The sequence below is a fragment of the Colletotrichum graminicola genome, assembly GCF_000149035.1.
Source record: "Colletotrichum graminicola M1.001 genomic scaffold supercont1.11, whole genome shotgun sequence".
In the NCBI taxonomy this organism is placed as follows: Eukaryota; Fungi; Ascomycota; class Sordariomycetes; order Glomerellales; family Glomerellaceae; genus Colletotrichum; species Colletotrichum graminicola.
The window spans coordinates 270087-287838 of NW_007361015.1; the positions used below are offsets into that span (position 1 = coordinate 270087).

A 17752-nucleotide genomic window follows, 5' to 3' on the forward strand; every position below is an offset into this window, starting at 1 on the left:
TTGTATCGCATACCGCCTTCCTCTTTCGAGTAGCATTGGCGAAACACCCCGCCAAACCTATCCGCGATGGCATCAAAAATTTGGGACGTTGAAAGATGTATGTGGGGGTGAACAATACGACCAGAAGGACCGCACTTGATTTCTTGAAGCCGGCAACCCCCAAAGACACGCAGTTCATAATTGACGACTGAAAACGTGCCTACCATGGCTTCTAAGCCCACTCATCTAGAGCCCTCCAAGCTCGGTACAAGAGAATAGTCCGTCCACCCCCCCCTCCTCCCTTTCTTGTTTGATGCCCCGGGGAGGGGCATTGCAAGCCAAACCCGATCATCCTACCATTGCCGCAACTGACACGCTAGGCCGAACAGCTGGTCCAGCCTCTACACCACCGAGCTCACGAACAACGCCTCTAACCCGGACGACCGCGGCACCGTCTGGTTCGACGACTCGGACGCCGAGTCCAAGCTCCTGACCTACCTCGAGGACCTCACCGAGTCCGCTCCTTTCGACCACTCCATCCGCCAGTCCGACGCCTCGTTCCTAGACCTCGGCTGCGGCAACGGCTCCCTCCTCTTCGCCCTCCGCGACGAGGGCTGGGCCGGCCGCGCCCTCGGCGTCGACTATGCGCCGCAGAGCGTCGAGCTCGCCCGGCGCATCGCCGCTCAGAGGCAGGCCTCGTCCTCGTCCTCCGCAGACCAGGAAGACGAGGATATGGCGGACGCGGGGGAAGGCGAGGAGGAGGATGACGAGGCCAAGGAGCCCGAGTTCCAGGAGTGGGACGTCCTCAACGGCCCCTGGGAGACGGTCCTGAACGGCGCCCAAGCCCAGGGCTGGGACGTCGTCCTCGACAAGGGCACGTTTGACGCCATCTGCCTCAGCGACGAAAAGGACGCCCGCGGCCGGCGCATCTGCGAGGGCTACCGCGGCCGCGCGCTCCGCCTCGTCCGCCCAGGCGGCCTTCTCCTCATCACGAGCTGCAACTGGACCGAGGAGGAGCTGAGGGCTTGGTTCGTGGGACCCGCCAACGAGGACGACGCTGGCCGCTTCGTCGCCGTCGGAAAGGTTGACTATCCCAGCTTCACGTTCGGCGGCGCCAAGGGTCAGACCATCAGCAGCTTGTGTTTCCAGAGGCAGATGTAGGCTGGCTCATCACGATGCCACGAGTTAGACGAATGAATAGCCCATCAAGATACCCAAATCCATTGGCACAGTGCGGCTGTAAGCACACATGACCCCTTTAGTCAATGCTCCTTGTTGTTGCGTCACGTTCCCGCTTCTGACAGCTGCTGGTGTATCATACATTGCGTTTCTCTTCCAGGGAGTGGTATCGATCGGTGGCGGCGCCTGCCCCTGTATCCATCCTCCGATACCCCCCTAACCCAGCGTGCAACCTATGCTCTAGGACCGTCCCTTTCGCCAAGTTCGAACCATCTGAAGATGCGCACACACCATGCTCTCTCTCTCTCTCTCTCTCTCTCTCTCTCTCTCTCTCTCTCTCTATTGTATATCTTTTCCTTTTCTTTTCCGCAAAACCTTAAAGGCAAGCCTAAGGAGCACCAAAGACCGTCATATGTTGGTCGATGCATTCAAGGGAGGAATATTGGAACGACCCGGGTAATAAGATTGGGAATTGCTTCATTACGTTTCTCATCTATGGTGATGTGTTCATAGGCTCGCCAGTGGAAGGTCCAGAAACGCTGTTCGCGGACGTTGTGGCGAAGTACCGCACGTCGACATCGTCATCCTTTTGCAGCTTCTCCAACTTGGGGATAACGCGCGTCTGGATCAGCTCCATGCCTCTCGGGGATGCGGTGAAGCTGTTGCCCTCCTTCTCCAACGAGTAAATGGTGCCCTCTTCCGGCAAGCGGCGCAGAACGTCAATCAGAACGCCGTATGTCTTGGCAACGTTGAAGCGGATGTTAGGGATCTCGTCATCAACGAGCTTGTCCAGCATCGGGAGGATCTTGTCGGCAATGACATCAAGGCTCACGACCGAAGCGAGAGTCTGCGACTTGTTAGCACACTTGACATGACACGAACGCTCTGTAGTAGAAGGGAGCCACTCACGGTGATGGCGAAGGCGGTCGTCATTCGGTAGAGGTAGTTGGGATGGTTGCCCATAGCCATAACCTTGGGAATGATCGCCTCGCTTGCCCATTCTACCCCGAATACCTCGGTGAGCTTCTTCAAGTTATGCGTCGCGGCCTCACGGATCGAGAAGACCGTGTCGCCGAGCCAACTCATGCATAGGTTGCTAAGCTTCTCATCGAAGAACTTGACTCCGAGCTGGCTTGCAAGGAGAGGGATATACTCGATGATGGCCAATCTCACTCGCCACTGCTTATCCTCGGCAAGCTGGACGATGGCGGGGAGGAGTGACTGTGATAGTAGGTCGATACCGATGACTGCGGGTGATTAGCCATGCGCCTCCGCTGAGAATAAAGCTCACATACCCTGGTTAACCAGCTCCAGCTTGGAAATGATGTGAAGGCGAACTTCGGGGAACTCGTCCTTCAGCATCTGCAAGAACATGGGCAGCAGGTGGTCGATGGTCCTGTTGAGACGTCAGTCACGTCTTTTTTTACTCCAGCAGCCAGGGTACCCACTCTTGCTTGCCCAGTATGGGGGCAAGACCGCTGATCTGAGTTCCCAGAGCAGCTCTGACGTGCTGAGAAGTATCGGAAACAAGGTCCTCGACACTGCTCATGATGTCGTTCAAGAGGACGGTTCGATCGACCAGGGCACAGAACCCGGGTATTTGTCCAGCGATGGCAGTCCGAACCTCTGCCTCGTTGTCCTTGAGAAGCTTGACGAAAGACGGCACCAGATCTCTTGAGACAACCTCCTCATCGACGGCCTTGGAAATCTATACGCGCATTAGCGTAAGCTCATCACCCACAGGAGGACTCCGACCAACCTTCTCAAACCTGTCAGCAATCATGTACCGGACCCTCCAGCTCTTGTCCTCGATCAGGTTGCGCAGGGAGGTGAGCAGCACGCCGTGGCTCGACTGCTGCTCCTTGGGCACGACTTCGGCGATGGAGATGAGGATCTCGACGGTGAGGAGACGAACGCTGTCCTGGTCGTCTTGGGCGAGGTGCTGGAAAAGGGGTATCATCTCCTCGACAACAATAGCAGCCGGCATCTCCTTGACGAACTTCGCGAGGTTGGTGGCGGCTTGGCGTCTGACCATGGGCGTCTCATCGTGAACAAGCTGGCCGAACTGCTTCCGCAGCTCTTCTTGAACAGGCGGGGACACCTTCTTGTAGGGCGTTGTGAAAAGGCCGCAGCCAGACACCTTGGAGGTGAACCAGTCTGCTTTTGACAGTCGGATGGTCAAGGGGATGAAATATTCTTCGACTTGCTGAGAGGAGAGCTCCTCGCAGATCTTGTTAAGGGACTCGACGGCCTGTTTTGGTTAGGCGACGTGACTTGGTCGGGTGGAGCAGGGCAATAGCTACCTTGTCCCGCACGACAGGCTCCTCGATCGCAGCGAGGTTCTCGAGGGGGGAGAGGAGGACATGACCCCATTGGGGGCCTCCAACGTACTCGATGAAGTTGCCCAGCTCGCCGCTGAGCGCGACCAGTACCTCGTCCTCATCCTCGACGGACTCTGGTGGTTTGTTTAGATATTGTCTCAAACGGAATAGGATGCGCGGCACATACCGTCGAGGAAGGGAATCAATTCCTCTCGCGTGCGCTCGGCGCCCAAAGCGAGGGCGATGGTGGAAAGGCGGTGGATGGCATTGAGACGCAGGAGGACATCGTCATGCTGGGTTTGACAGGTTAGCAATGAAGTGTGCGCCGGGGGATGGGAGGCTGGCATCGGGGCTGGCCAGTCAGTCACCGCCATACCTTTAGCTCATCGATGAGGACGGCGATGGGGTAAAGCTCGTCCTGGGTATTCGGCGCGTCTGCCATGGCGAGCGAGAAAGCACAGGCGCGTCTATCGATGGGGGGGCTCGGGCGATGTTCAGGAGAGTCGACGTCTTGGTTTTCAGCGATCGGAGTGGATCGCGTGCGAGTGATGCAATGGGTTGGTTGAGGGCGAGCGGCGGTCGTTGTGGGATGGGGGTGGGCGGGCTCTAAAATCTGAGACGATGCAACCGGGGTGGTGGATGGTAATTACTATCAGGAGGTTGCGGGCATGCAGACCACACCACTATCCGACGGCAGGTTGGCGACAAGTACGGGTTGGTTGTCGTGGTGAGAAGAGAGGATTCGTTCGTGTGGGAGGAGTTGGCGGAGGAGAAAGGTGGTGTTGATTTGAGATAGGTAGCGACAGCACAAGGCACGGAGAGGGAAGTTTGACGCTTCTGAGGTCTCTGCTTCTGGTGCTGTCCCACCCGGCCAGACTGGGCTACGCACGCTACTGCACCTGAATTAGAAGAGGCGTCAGTGTGGTGACCACTGACGGGGAACAGCAAGCAGTCCTGGGCGTCTAGGAGCCCTGTATCTGTGACTACCTAGATGAGCCGCCTTAGGTAAGGCTGCCAAGGTACGTACCGGGTCTTCTTTGGACAGTGGGTGCAGTAAGGCAGGGGTGCAGGGAGATGTGGTGCTCTGCCCTTGAGATGAGTTGCGAGGGGCTGCTGCCTCTGAGGAGCTGAAGAGAGAGGGTTTGCTAGCACTGACGTATCTCTTCCTTGGACGTACGCACGTACGGTAGGTAGGTACACTACTTTCTAGACCTTAGGCGTTCTTCTTTGACAGGATGAGAAGATGTTCGTGCAAGGAACGCGACGCCTGTCTATCTACCTACAGGTAGGATGCACCATATGTCTTTACTAGAGAGATCCCTTCTGATCCCTTGGTTGGCAAGTCTCCCCGGTGACCAGCTGAGGGAGGGGTCACTTGAGATGCAGCTAAGGCACCTAAAATGTGTACCGAACCAAGAGAATGGCCACCGAGAGCTACATGATCATGAGCATTCCCCAAAGCATATTTATAGCTATGAGATAATGACGTAAAGCTTCCAAGCGTGTTCATGCATCGAACGAAATCAACCGTCACTCTCAGAGATGGTAAGGCAGTTAGTTATGAGCTCCCAGCCATCAAACTTTGAGCATCAATGATAGCTATCGCTGTCGGTCCAGACTTCGTCTGTTGATGACGAGCCCGCCGCCGCACTGGTCGCCAGCTGTCATCGGCCATGTCCTGCACCGAAGACGTTTGCTGCATCTCGGCCAGCGGGACGGATAGTGTAGCAGCTCTGCGCTGCTGCCGGTTTCGCCTGGCACGGGCCACTGGAGTGACATCGGACCCTGGAAAATTGAGATGCCGAGTCCTGCCGCCGCTTTTGCTGCCCCTCAACCCCGCAGCCCCTCGAACAATGTGCGGGAACGGGCAGTGGGTGACCCGAATGACTCTACCATGCCCGTAAAAGCAGCAAGTTCATCCCGCCTGCGAACCCCCCCATGTGTGCTGTTGCTTCACCTCCGAATATCCCCAAAATTTCTGTGACTCAAGGCCATATTAGGAGAAGGAAAGTGACCATTGCCCGATCCTCTCCTGCCCTCGACGACCGCCGGACCTCTGTATCCTCGAGAGAATCTCGCCAATCCTCACCATGCCTACCATATCCGTCAACAAGTACGATTTGTACAAGGCCCTGGGCCAAAAGTAAGTTGCGCCGCCAGTCGCACCCACCCCATATCACGACCCCGCCATCCCGAAATGTCCCGTTTGCTAACCATCACCACGCAGCTTCACAACCCAGGAGTTTGAAGACCTCTGCTTCGAATTCGGCATCGAACTCGACGAGGACACCGAAAATGAAGAGCGACCGATTGTCAATGGCGTGCAGGAGCCGCCCCAACTCAAGATCGAGATCCCGGCCAACCGATACGACATGCTATGCTTCGAGGGAATAGCACTCATGCTCAACATCTTCAGAGGAACCGTCGCTGCACCCAACTACAAGGTCGTCGAGCCCAAGAACCCCGAGACCCAAGTCATCACCGTCGCTCAAGACACAGGCAAGATCCGGCCCCTCGTCGCCGGCGCCATCCTCCGCAACATCAAGTTCAATCAAGAAAGCTACGACTCCTTCATCGGTCTCCAGGACAAGCTGCACATGAATCTGGCGAGACAAAGAACATTGGTGGCTATTGGAACCCACGACCTCGACACGATACAAGGCCCTTTTACATATGAGGCCCTGCCGCCTAGGGACATCAAGTTCAAGCCCCTGAACCAGACCAAGGAGATGAACGGCGAGGAGCTCATGCAGTTCTACGAGGGCGACAAACACCTCGGCAAGTACTTGCACATAATCAAGGACTCACCCGTCTATCCCGTCATCTACGACAAGAACCGCGTTGTCTGCTCCCTGCCGCCCATCATCAACGGTGACCACTCCAAGATCACCGTCGACACCAAAAACGTTTTCATTGAGATGACGGCCACCGACGCCACCAAGCTCGACATCGTCTGCGACATGATGGTCACCATGTTCTCGCAGTACTGCTCCGAGCCCTTCACTGTGGAGCCCGTCAAGATTGTCTCCGAGCACAACGGCGCCTCAAGAACGACACCCACCCTGGCGCCCCGTAACATCGACGTCGAGATCGACTACCTCAACGCCTGCACTGGTCTCAACGAGTCACCCGAGACTTTGTGCAAGCTTCTTACCAAGATGGCCTACATCGCCAAGCCTTCCACCAAGGACAGCAACCTATTGAACGTGTCTATCCCCGTCACCCGTGCCGACGTGCTCCACCAGTGCGACGTCATGGAGGACCTGGCTATCTGCTACGGATACAATAACCTTCCCAGATCATCTCCTAACAAGAGCGCAACCATCGGCGCTCCTCTCATGATCAATAAGCTGGCAGATATCGTCCGGACAGAGGCCGCCATGTCCGGCTGGAGCGAAGTCATGCCCCTCATCCTCTGCAGCCACGACGAGAACTTCGGTTGGCTCAACCGAAAAGATGACGGCAAGACTGCTGTCAAGCTTGCCAATCCCAAGACTGCCGAGTACCAGGTTGTCCGCACATCCCTGGTTCCCGGTCTCCTCAAGACCATCCGCGAGAACAAGAAGCACAGTGTCCCCATCAAGATTTTCGAGTCGGCCGACGTCGTCTTCAAGGATGAGTCTCTAGAGCGCAAGGCTCGCAATGAACGTCACTTCGGTGCCGCCTGGTACGGCAAAACCAGCGGCTTCGAGGTTGTTCACGGCCTCCTCGACCGCATCCTTCTGATGCTTCGTACCGCCTTCCTCACCCATGACGAGGGTCTGACGGCTGGCAAGAGCGTCGACTTCAAGGTCGTCGAGAACCCCAGCAAGCCTGACGGCTACTGGATCGAGGAGATTGACGAGGCCACCTTCTTCCCCGGCCACGCGGCTGCCATCTACCTGCGTCTTGGCGGCAAGGAGGCGCGCATCGGAGAGTTCGGCATTCTGCACCCCACTGTGCTGGAGAAGTTTGACTTGAGGTTTGTTTCCGGATCTTGATAGCTCTCTGAATTGTTGATTACTAACTTGTGCACAGATACCCCGTGAGCACCCTCGAGATCAACCTCGAGGTCTTCTTGTAGTGACGAGCATGATGGGATATGAGCATGACGAATGGCTTCGGATCGCACAATCGTGAAATAAGAAAAAGGAGACTCAGCTTGTCGCTGGGTGGTTGAACATGGACTTTGTTCTTCGTACCAGACTAGCCGACCCGATGCACAACGAAGCAATAGACACAGGGTGGTAAAAGACAAGAAAAATAAAATCATTGAACAAAACCCGTTTCCCTACAGTGATGATTACTAAAGACTTTTATGGCGTAGACCTCCTCTCGGGGCCAACAATCGATGCCCCCTGTATAGGCAACGGCATGCCCTTGCGTCTGGGTTTCAACATGCAACCATCCTTGACAACTGTCACCGATGGATCAAGAGGTTGTTACTTGAGAACTGATTAGAATTATGGAACTGAGAGTACAGGGAGTTCAAAATCCAAGCGGACCTATATAACGGATCCCCCCAGCTTCTCTCTATCTCTCCGCCCTCTCTCTCTCTCTCGTTTGTCTCCATTTCACTCAAGCCGCTCGATCCACGCCAAATTTTCTTTTCATTCCATATTCTTCCCATCTGAATTACTGTGTATGAAGCCGTTTCTGTTCGTCCTGTTTCGTTGCGTCTTGGAAGCCCCCTTTACCGGTCTTGGATACAAGTTGTCTTCTAATCCTGCTCACCTGACGCCGGAAAGCAGACCGCGCAGATGCCGGTTCCGGCATTAGCAACGTTGTGAAGCGAAGAAGTAGGGTAGAAGGCGAGGCGAGGCGAAGAGTAAAAGAAGAAAAAGTCGTAGTACAAGTACAGGAACGCCATTGCGTTGTCGTTATGGAGCCGTGAAACACTCCACCCAAATTCCCATACCGCTTTTTGCCAAAACCATCCGTTCATTCTTTTGTAGTCGTGAGGTGGAAAAATGCATCTAGTCCCGCCAAACTCTTGAAATGTTGAACTAGGTTGTGGACCGCTTGTCCATCGGGTCGCACTGCTAATCGAAGCTCATAGACCCGCCGTTCTCGGCAGAGCAGAGTTCCTCTAGACTCGAGCCCACCATAATGAAGAGACCGCCGTTGGTGATCTCACCCGTCGCGACGCGCTCGAGAGACTGGAGGGAAGAGGTGTCGGAACATGCATCATCGTCGGCCTCTCTCTTAGCGACGCCATCGACGCAGTTGATCGATGCGCCGGAGCAGGTACTGTTTACTGGCGTGTCCTGGGTTAGGAGGCTGTTCAAGCTGGTTAAGCTCTCGATGCCAAAGTTTACAATCCCTTTGGTTCCCCATGCCCAGACTGATTCGTCATCCCAGTCACTCATTGTGTAATTCGGGTCATCCCAACTCTCCTGGTAGAAGAGCTCAGCGTCGAGCATCATGGTCTTGTCCGTCACTTCGATTGTGTAAGGCGCTTCGTGCATGTGTTCGAACATGACGCCCTATGTCATTTCCCGGAGCTCTTGCTCGGTGCGGCTTGTAACTCTCGAATTAGACGCGGGGCTGGCGTTGCGCCCGCCGAGATTGGTGAGCATGCCGCTGACGTTCTTGCCGATGTTCAGGCCGGCAATGCCCTCTCTCAAGGCACTGAAGGCATTCGAGTTCTCGGCCGATACACTTCGGTGCAAAGCCGGTGCCTGTCGCTCTTGTCGACTAGGGGTAAGTGTCGTATGCGCCGTCTCCACGGCTGCAAGAACGGACTGGCTAGTGGGCAGAGCCGGCGGCGGCTTGGGGCTCGAAGCTCCTTGAGGTGGGGTGCCGGGCTGGCTGTCTACGTACGATTCCTCAGTAGATGGCTGGAAGTTGGCCAGAGCCGAAGCTCTGTTGACTGCGGCGGCCGCCACAGCGTTCAACTGCGAGTTCATCTCTTCGTCGGTTCGGTTGAAGAGCTGGTGCCACCAGCGAATGTCATCAAGGTTCGGCTTGATGATACGGCCACGGTCCTTAACGTACTCGTCAATGGTGGGGTCGTACTCCTTGTTGGTGAACTCCGGCCTCCGGGATAAGAAGTAATCCCACACCGAAGCTGTTCGCTCGGACGCGCTGGCTTCGGTCCTCTGCTTCTCGGAGTTGTAGAGGAATGTACCGTACTGACAAGAATAGAGATGGTAAATCAGACGGCGAAGGAATCTTTCGTTGAACTCGAATTTGGTTGGGTTCTGGCGGAGAAGCTGATACACACAGTCCAGAAACTGGTGGAAGACGGGACTGATCATTTTCGGAACCGTGGCCTCGTCTTTAGCGACCTTTCCCGTAGAACCCTCAGCGACGGCTTCAAGGTCAGCCGCGTCCTCCTTGTTGGGGTTGAAAAACTGCCTAGCGCCAGTAAAGAGATTCTGGAAGGCATCGTCACGGCCATCGTTGTCGCCAGGCTGCACTGTTGAGCCAGCCATGCCATCCTTCTGGACAGTGAACCAGCTCTCGTGGTTCAGGTGGCCAGATCGAAGCCTAAACATGTGGCCGAACGATACCCAGTCCTTCTCGACCAGGACGATGAAACCCTCAATAGTCCGGTAGTAAGGGTCCAGCAGAATCTGGGCAAGAGCACTGAGCTGACTGGTTCTGTCCCACCCATCGGAGCAGTGGATTAGGACATGAGAGTGCTTAAACCACACCTGCCGGGCAACAATATCAGCTCCGTTCAGGACGGCTTGCGTGTGTCTCAGCCAGCCAGTCGAAGCCAAGGCATTCTGGTCCGGAGACAATGGGGAGATATCGGCGTCTTTGAGGCAGTCTACAACTTTGGCCAGTGAGCTCCTCATGACGTGGATGTTCTCAATGTTCATGAACGCCTTCTTGGCGCCAGGGTATCTATCCATCGGCTCAGATCCCATGCCTTGAACTTGATTGACCATAGCGTTCACAGTAGGTCTAGCATCGACAATCATGTTGGCTTGCTGGGCGCCGTAAATGAGTCGCTTGCCCTTCTCGTCATACATCTTGGGCTCTGCATCCGCAATCGCCTGCTCCTCCAGCCTGGCCTGCTCCGAGAGCTCTGACTCATCCAACGAGTTCTTCTGAGAGGTGTCTGACTGGCTCCGGCGGGGAGGCTGGTCCCTGTCGATGCTGGTCCGGGGTACGGTTGGGGCGAATGAGGCCATGACGAGCTTCTCGTCCTGGATATTGTTCTTTCTGGTGATGCCCGACAAAGGCTGGGCGCTACGAGTGATGGTGCAGTTATTGGCTGGGTGAATATAGCTAAGCACTGGGATTCTGTGTCGCGATCGGTACTCCTTGGCGTACTTCAGGACGTTGTCAGAGATGGAAGAGGGGACCACCAGAGTAGCGGGGTAGGTATCGCAAAAAGTGTAGTCCTTGTTGATGTTGCTGATTCTCCATCCCTTATCTGCTGACTTCTCACTGATGCCCTGGCGGCGGAACTCGGCTTTGGGATCGTAGATCTTCCAGCCATTAACCTGTCTCTCGGCCTTGGAGCCTTTGTGGCTGAAAGCAAATAGGTTCTCAATGGTGCCAAGCTTGCAGGTCCTGAGCTTCACGAACTCAAAGACATCTCGGGCAACGTTGTTGTCTTCAAACATGAAGGTGACAAATATGAAGTCGCGACAACGGATGCGAATAGAGCTATGGATGCCGTGGTTCGGAGGCATGAGTCGGAGGGTGCAGTGCGAAAGGATGGGGTAGGTAATCCATGATTCTCGGTTCTTAGGAGGAGGGGGAGGCTGGCTGTTATTATTGCCGTTGTCCTTGTTCTGGTCCTTAAGGGGAGGCAGCGGTGCGCAGAAAACGAGATGGAAATCGGTGAGTCGCAGAGTGCCGACCGAGGTAAGGCCTCCGTTGATGCACTGGACGTTGTTTACTACCTATAGTTCAGGACGCAACACAGTCAGCTTTGTTTTTTTTTTCCTCTTTCCTTTTTCCATGCTACCAGGGAGCGACTGGTAGAGCATATGCAACTTACCTTCCTGGCCTCCATGGTGAAGTGCTATTGAAGATGATGCTTCTTTGAGCTACTGCAGCATGGCCGCGTGCGAAACGTCTAGAGGGGTTAACGGTTTGTAGGTTGAGAGGTTCACTTGAAGGAGAGCAGCTGAAACGCCGCGCAACTTCAGTGAAGCGGGAATAGGGAAAAGAAAAAGAAAGAAAGGACCGCGATGGAGGGAAGACAAGAAGGGAAAATCAATGTAACCTCGTAGAGTTGAAGTTAAAGAGGTTGCGCAGGGTAAGGTTTGGAAGGTGAAGTAAGGTTGGTAGCGTAGGGGGATGGTTGTCAGGTCGGTGGTCGGCGGTCCAGCAGTTTGGCTGGCGCTTCTGGTCGTTGCAGTGCGGGCAGGTGTGCAAAAGCAGGAAGGAACGGCTGATCTAGGTCCCCACTAATAGCTTAGCGCGGGGCCGAGAACAGAGAGCCGACGTCACGTCTTCCAAAGGGTGTTTGGCTATGGAATGCCAGGGTCTTTATGTTCAAAATCCACCCTCGACAGCTGGATGTCTACAACCTTACTTGGAAGAAATTGATCCCGGTTTTGGTAAGGAATATTCTTTCTAATTTGCATAAAAATAAAAATAGAAGGGAAAGAGACAAGTATACTATGTCTTGTTTCCTAAGAGAGTAGCAATTTAGCTTAGGCATTCCTTCACTGCTGCGGAAAGGGTTGGGTGATTAACCAGCAGCTTGGTCTCAATCTAGTGTAGAACTGCAAAATACCACCCACCTGCCGGCTTCAGCTGGGGGGCCTGTGACTGACTTTCCTTCACTGGCGTGGCCCGGGGGTTGACAACGCAACCAGGGACCTCCCACTCCAACAAGCTGTCCCCCTTGAAACCCCACCTCCGGCAAACGGAGCTCTCTCTCCCGATTCCCGACAGCCAGCCAGCACGTGAAACGTCAGCAGCGGAGAGGTACGTACCTCGGCCGACCACACGCGCCGCGCTGTCAGTGGGCAGGTCACCGCAGCTGGCACACGGTGGAGAATCCTCAACTCGAATGTCCGATAAGGCCAGCACAGACCACCAGAGTCCCCTTATCGCCTATCCTAGGGCACACAGAATTTCAATTTCACGGTCCAAAATCTTGCGAGGCACTGGACGACTGGCGAAGCGGGCTACCTGAACAACCTCATTTCTCAACCCTCTCACCCGCCCCCCCGACTGCGAACGAACCGTCGACACCTCCAACAACCCGTCCCAACTACCCCAACCCTTCTTTTTTTCGACAACCGGGCAAAGAAGTCAAGATGGCTGTTCCAGGCACTCAGATGTAAGCCTTTCCCTCCCCTCCTTCTGTGTTGCGAAAATAAAAGGTTTCATCCCCGCCGCCGCGAAACATTCCACGATCTTGAAGGGGGGTGAAAAGGGGGCGAGAAACTTGCGAGAAGAGAACAAAAAGATTGCGGCGCACGAGGAAATCGCTACAATGGATTGCTAACCAATTCTTCTCAACAGCTCCAAGCGCAGAAAGTTCGTCGCCGATGGCGTCTTCTACGCTGAGCTCAACGAGTTCTTCCAGCGCGAGCTGGCCGAGGAGGGCTATTCCGGTGTCGAGGTCCGCGTCACCCCCACGGTAACCGACATCATCATCCGCGCCACCCACACCCAGGAGGTCCTCGGCGAGCAGGGACGCCGCATCCGCGAGCTCACCTCCCTCATTCAGAAGCGCTTCAAGTTCCCCGAGAACTCCGTCTCCCTCTACGCCGCCAAGGTCCAGAACCGCGGTCTCTCCGCCGTCGCTCAGTGCGAGTCCCTCCGCTACAAGCTCCTCAACGGTCTCGCCGTCCGTCGTGCCTGCTACGGTGTCCTCCGCTTCATCATGGAGTCTGGCGCCAAGGGTTGCGAGGTTGTCGTCTCCGGCAAGCTCCGTGCCGCCCGTGCCAAGTCCATGAAGTTTACCGACGGCTTCATGATCCACTCCGGTCAGCCCGCCAAGGACTTCATCGACTCCGCCACCCGTCACGTCCTCCTCCGCCAGGGTGTTCTCGGCATCAAGGTCAAGATCATGCGCGGCTCCGACCCCGAGGGCAAGGCCGGTCCCCAGAAGACCCTCCCCGACGCCGTCTCCGTCCTCGAGCCCAAGGAGGAGCAGGCCGTCGTCCAGCCCATGTCCCAGGACTACGGCGCCAAGGCCGCTCAGGCCCAGGCCGCCGCCGAGGCGCAACAAGCGGAGCAGCAGGCCCAGGAGGGCGGCGAGGAGGCCGAGGCTCAGTCGTAGGAGGCTGCCGAGCCGCAGGTTTCTTCTCATGTCGTCGAGGAGACTGCTGAGTCTGGCGCCAGCCCGGCTGGTTGGTAAAAGACGTCAGTTGGGGAAGGAAAAAAAAAACTTTTGGTCTGCTTTCCGCTAGCTTCTAGTCTCTATTGTCTACTTTCCCAAAAAATACCAGACAGACTTGGAGATGATAACAATGGGGGTGTGCGCACGAACCAGGCACAAAAAAAAGTTATCGGGAGGACGGGGGTGTGGAATACTACTACTCAGGCGTCTTGATCAACATTTGCATCACTCTGCGAAAGGGGAATTCGGATAGTTGCGACTGGCTTGTAATGGTAGAACAAACCATGAAATGAGCAACGAAATCATTCAAGTAAGATGATGGTGCCCTGCTACTATACCCGCCTCGTCCAAGTGACGGACGCTCGGCGTGCATGACCGATGGGATTGGGTATGAAGGCCTGCTGGAACCGCGTTCGCAATCGAAATCGTAACGGGTCCATGGTGTTCTCAATTCGCCAGGCTCCTGGCTCCGGTCTTACGTCTATGATGCCTTGAATGCTTCTGGACAATGAAGAAAAATGCTAGTCTCTGGGCGAATTGGGGTATGCCTCTTGTAGTCACGCCCTCCCCCATCATCGCCTCCCTAATCGTACAATAGGTGCCTTCGCACGCGGTGCCATAGAACCCCCGATAAACGCCCACCCCTCCCCCCGGGTGATCACTCCCGTGCCGATGATACTCCTCGTGTCGTGGCAGAAGTGAAATAGTGTGGAAAGCTTGCTGGTTCTGGTTTCCTGGTGCTTTCCCTTTCCCTTGCTTAGGGTGCACCTGCACCTTTTCCGTAGTAGGTCTTTGCCTCTTTCATGAATCCGATCATGTCGTGGAGAACTTCTCAAGTCATATGGCTGTGGAGAAAAATGTACAATACTGCCCCCATATCGGGCTCCTAATAAGAAATGCTTGGAGAGGAAAGAAAAAAAAAGGACAATTGCCGCCTCAACGTCTACCCATGCCTAGAGAGTAGACGGTTCCACTGTACCCTCTCATCTGTTTGACCTCTGGTTCTGGAGCTCGATTGTCTCGTTGTATGACTTCGAGTGACCGTTAGCAGATCCGTTCGCTCTATGATGAGCATCGTCGTCGTCGCTTTCCTCGGCTAGATCAGTGAGACCGAACTCGGCACCAGCCTCCTCGTCGTAGGCCCTCATCAAGCCAGTCGTGTCACCGTGGCGACTGCCAATGCTCATTCGGTGGGGATCTTGGCTCCTGCGGGCTTGCATGCTCAGGCGGGTTTGGATGGTGGAGATCATGTCCGTGCCGGTAGCATCATCGCCACCACGGCCGGCAACCAGTTTGTGTCCGTTCGGGTCGGATCTCGAGAGGTTCAACAAGTAGACGCCAGTGAAGGTAACGAGGAAGCCGCAGAGAAGAGATATCGTGTTGACCGTATCGGTGGTATTGAAGCCGCCAAACAAAATGAAGGACGCACAAAGAGTCGCCGTCGTGAAGGTTACATAGTAGAGGGGATTGACACTGCGTCGTCTTTCGTTAGCGCAGTCCGAAGCGCGCACTACGGGACGGCTATACTCACATGTTTGTGGGGAACTGGGCAAGTGCCTTGTTAAAGTAGTTCATTTGCGTCAGGATGCAAACGGTCGTCAGGATCATGAAGACGTAGGTCGAGGGGTGGCTGAACTGGTTGTTTCCGGCGAACGTGAGCTTTAGTGCGATTCCGAAAGCCTTGACAGACATGACCGAAATTGAGCCGACCGTCGAGCAGATGGAGAGGTAGATGATGGGGTTCTTCCGTCCGTGAACCGGCGCGACCTTGTAAATCATGAAGACGGCGAAGGAAGTGACGGCAAATGCATACAGCAAGAAGCCTGGGGTGGCGTTAGTTATCAGTTGCATTGCGCTCTACCGCTGGAGCTGCAGACTTACCAGGCTGGATGGCGTAATGCAGGATCTGGTCAATGGTCTGGATGTCTTCATCTGGGGGCGCATGAAGAACAATGATGACGGCTCCAATGAGACAGATTGCGCTTCCCAGGCGGCCCAGGACACCGAGCTCTTCCTTCAAGAAATATGATCCCAGAACGGCTCCGATGAGGACAGATAAAGCTCCGAGAGGGGTGACGAGAATGGCTGGCGCGAAGGCATACGCAGCAAAGTTGCAGATTTCCCCGAGGACCACTGAGCACCTGTTAGCGACTTGCAGGCGTCAGTCGAGGGGCTGGACCGATGCAAACTCACAGGTCGAAATTCCAGCCCACCACACCGGGCTCTTGAGGTACACGTATCCGTCGCCTTCGAAGCCATGACGCTCTTCCGCTTGCATGAGACCCTACGGTGGAGGGTTAGCTTCCACACTTGATAATGGTAATCGACGTTGCCAGGGCGGCCGCAACATTCGGAAATCGCGCGTACCTTTTTCGTCACAACGAAGCTGATACCTGCAAGACGGCACGGTTAGTGGTGGTTCTCGAGTATCTTTGAAAAATTGTATGCATACCAATGGCTAAGCTGGACGCCATGGCGAGGCCGAGGCCAATGTATCTGTGCGGGTTTGATAGTCAGCTAACTAGAGCCCCGAGACCAGGCGGAAGTGGTGGCATCTGGATGGCGACGAGGATGCCGGCCAGGTCGCAAACGTACTTCTCATCTAGCATCATCTTGCCGAAAGTGAGTGCGCCGACTGCGACAAAGGTGGGAAAGAGTGACGGTGTTTGTTAGGCGGATGCGCCGTGGCGAGGCGGTCGTTGTAGAGAATGTCGTACCCCGTGAAGGGAAGCTTGCGAGGCTCGCGCCGGGCGAGGTAGAGCGATTGGAGTGATGGCCGGACCTCGTCAGCAGCGACACATGGGAATATGGACCCTGGGGACACTGGTGGTGGCAGTAGCTGTAAGATCTGGAATCGAACGCGATGGCGGTCGTCGTCGTCGTCTTCGCCGTCGTGGTGGTCGAGTTGGAGAATCGGGGCCTAGAGTGAGGTCGAAGGAGTCGTGGTGGTGTGCGAGTGTCGGAGTCGAGAAAGGTGGGTTGGCGCGAATGGGAGGCCGAAAGGGGAGGGAGGGCGTTTCGTGGGATTTTGCAAACTGCGAAAGTGGTACGTAGCGGATAGACCACAGATGGGTACCTATCTTTCCAGGTTTATTCCTGCGGTAGTACTGCGCCCAACCGACAGCACAAGGCGAGAGACGGACAAAGCAAGGTAATAGTAATGTAAAGCGAGGATGAAGGTAGTTGTGGTTTTGGTACTTGCTGGGAGTGGTGCAGTGCAGTATGTGGTCCCGTAGCAGAGAAGGTAGTTTACGTAGTGGGTAGGAGCGTGGTGGAGGAATGCTAGCTGGCCAGATAGGGACAGGTTTGAGTTTCAGAGCCCCCTGGGGAGAGGGTTAGAGAGGCGTGCCCTTTCAGGTCTGAGAAGTCACCCGCTCAGTGGTTTGCCTTGGAAATAAGTCATGTACCTAATGTACGTGTGCGACAAGGGTGCGCGTTCTCTTTTCGTGTTGCCCGTTTTTTACGAGTTCTGAACAGCGAAAGTGAGCAGAGAGTCAGGTACCGGACAAATAAATTCCAACAACTGATCCTGGAAACACCCCAGTGCCTCTGCACAAAGACGGGAACATGGTCGCGATGCCAAACATGTTGAGTGCGGGTGGGTCCATTGTACCTGTATCCGTACCTGTGTTGAATATCGACCTAGCGGGAGGGACGAGAGGGGCTGAGGCCGACCGGACAGGGAACAGCGCGTTGGGGAAAATAGAGAGAGAGAGAGACCTGGCCAGGCTGTCCACTTTGGAGGGGAACAAAGTACGGAGTACACTAGGTACCTACTAACTCTGCTCAGCCTGCTGCGGCTGGGGCGGCTGGGCTATGGACATGATGATGATGTGAGGTGGCATGCATGGCCTGCTGTCGTGTAGCAGGAGTGCGACGGGGACTAGAAGCGCTGTACGATTTCTGGAGATAAGACCATGCAGGTCAGACACGGACAGGCACTGCAGACGGCGGGCGGCGAGTGGCGGGATCAGTGGGATGGAACGTTCATCGCATGCGATTTGGACAAAAAGGCGATTCCTGACAC

General features: G+C 55.4%; 7 protein-coding genes across 7 annotated transcripts; 3 read left to right on the plus strand and 4 right to left on the minus strand.

Moving 5' to 3' along the window:
• Positions 1-204: 204 nt before the first annotated feature.
• On the plus strand, positions 205-1140 carry GLRG_03627 (S-adenosylmethionine-dependent methyltransferase; the record flags this gene model as incomplete). The annotated part of the gene is made up of 2 exons (XM_008094312.1): positions 205-257; positions 369-1140. The coding sequence occupies 2 exons, from the start codon at positions 205-207 to the stop codon at positions 1138-1140; spliced, it is 825 nt and encodes a 274-aa protein (XP_008092503.1).
• Positions 1141-1651: 511 nt separating this feature from the next.
• Positions 1652-3921, minus strand: GLRG_03628 (uncharacterized protein; the record flags this gene model as incomplete). The annotated part of the gene is made up of 8 exons (XM_008094313.1): positions 1652-2005; positions 2068-2405; positions 2454-2554; positions 2607-2866; positions 2918-3409; positions 3462-3613; positions 3667-3772; positions 3856-3921. 8 exons carry the CDS (start codon positions 3919-3921, stop codon positions 1652-1654), a joined length of 1869 nt encoding a protein of 622 aa, XP_008092504.1.
• Positions 3922-5569: 1648 nt separating this feature from the next.
• Positions 5570-7542, plus strand: GLRG_03629 (phenylalanyl-tRNA synthetase; the record flags this gene model as incomplete). The annotated part of the gene is made up of 3 exons (XM_008094314.1): positions 5570-5622; positions 5707-7440; positions 7497-7542. The coding sequence occupies 3 exons, from the start codon at positions 5570-5572 to the stop codon at positions 7540-7542; spliced, it is 1833 nt and encodes a 610-aa protein (XP_008092505.1).
• A 958-nt stretch (positions 7543-8500) lies between these two features.
• On the minus strand, positions 8501-8884 carry GLRG_03630 (uncharacterized protein; the record flags this gene model as incomplete). Its single annotated transcript, XM_008094315.1, has 1 exon — positions 8501-8884. One exon carries the CDS (start codon positions 8882-8884, stop codon positions 8501-8503), a length of 384 nt encoding a protein of 127 aa, XP_008092506.1.
• Positions 8885-8944: 60 nt separating this feature from the next.
• On the minus strand, positions 8945-11436 carry GLRG_03631 (uncharacterized protein; the record flags this gene model as incomplete). The annotated part of the gene is made up of 2 exons (XM_008094316.1): positions 8945-11323; positions 11422-11436. The coding sequence occupies 2 exons, from the start codon at positions 11434-11436 to the stop codon at positions 8945-8947; spliced, it is 2394 nt and encodes a 797-aa protein (XP_008092507.1).
• Positions 11437-12694: 1258 nt separating this feature from the next.
• Positions 12695-13665, plus strand: GLRG_03632 (ribosomal protein S3; the record flags this gene model as incomplete). The annotated part of the gene is made up of 2 exons (XM_008094317.1): positions 12695-12717; positions 12903-13665. The coding sequence occupies 2 exons, from the start codon at positions 12695-12697 to the stop codon at positions 13663-13665; spliced, it is 786 nt and encodes a 261-aa protein (XP_008092508.1).
• Positions 13666-14708: 1043 nt separating this feature from the next.
• On the minus strand, positions 14709-16199 carry GLRG_03633 (uncharacterized protein; the record flags this gene model as incomplete). The annotated part of the gene is made up of 6 exons (XM_008094318.1): positions 14709-15198; positions 15257-15548; positions 15607-15858; positions 15919-16009; positions 16093-16118; positions 16178-16199. 6 exons carry the CDS (start codon positions 16197-16199, stop codon positions 14709-14711), a joined length of 1173 nt encoding a protein of 390 aa, XP_008092509.1.
• Positions 16200-17752: the final 1553 nt, after the last annotated feature.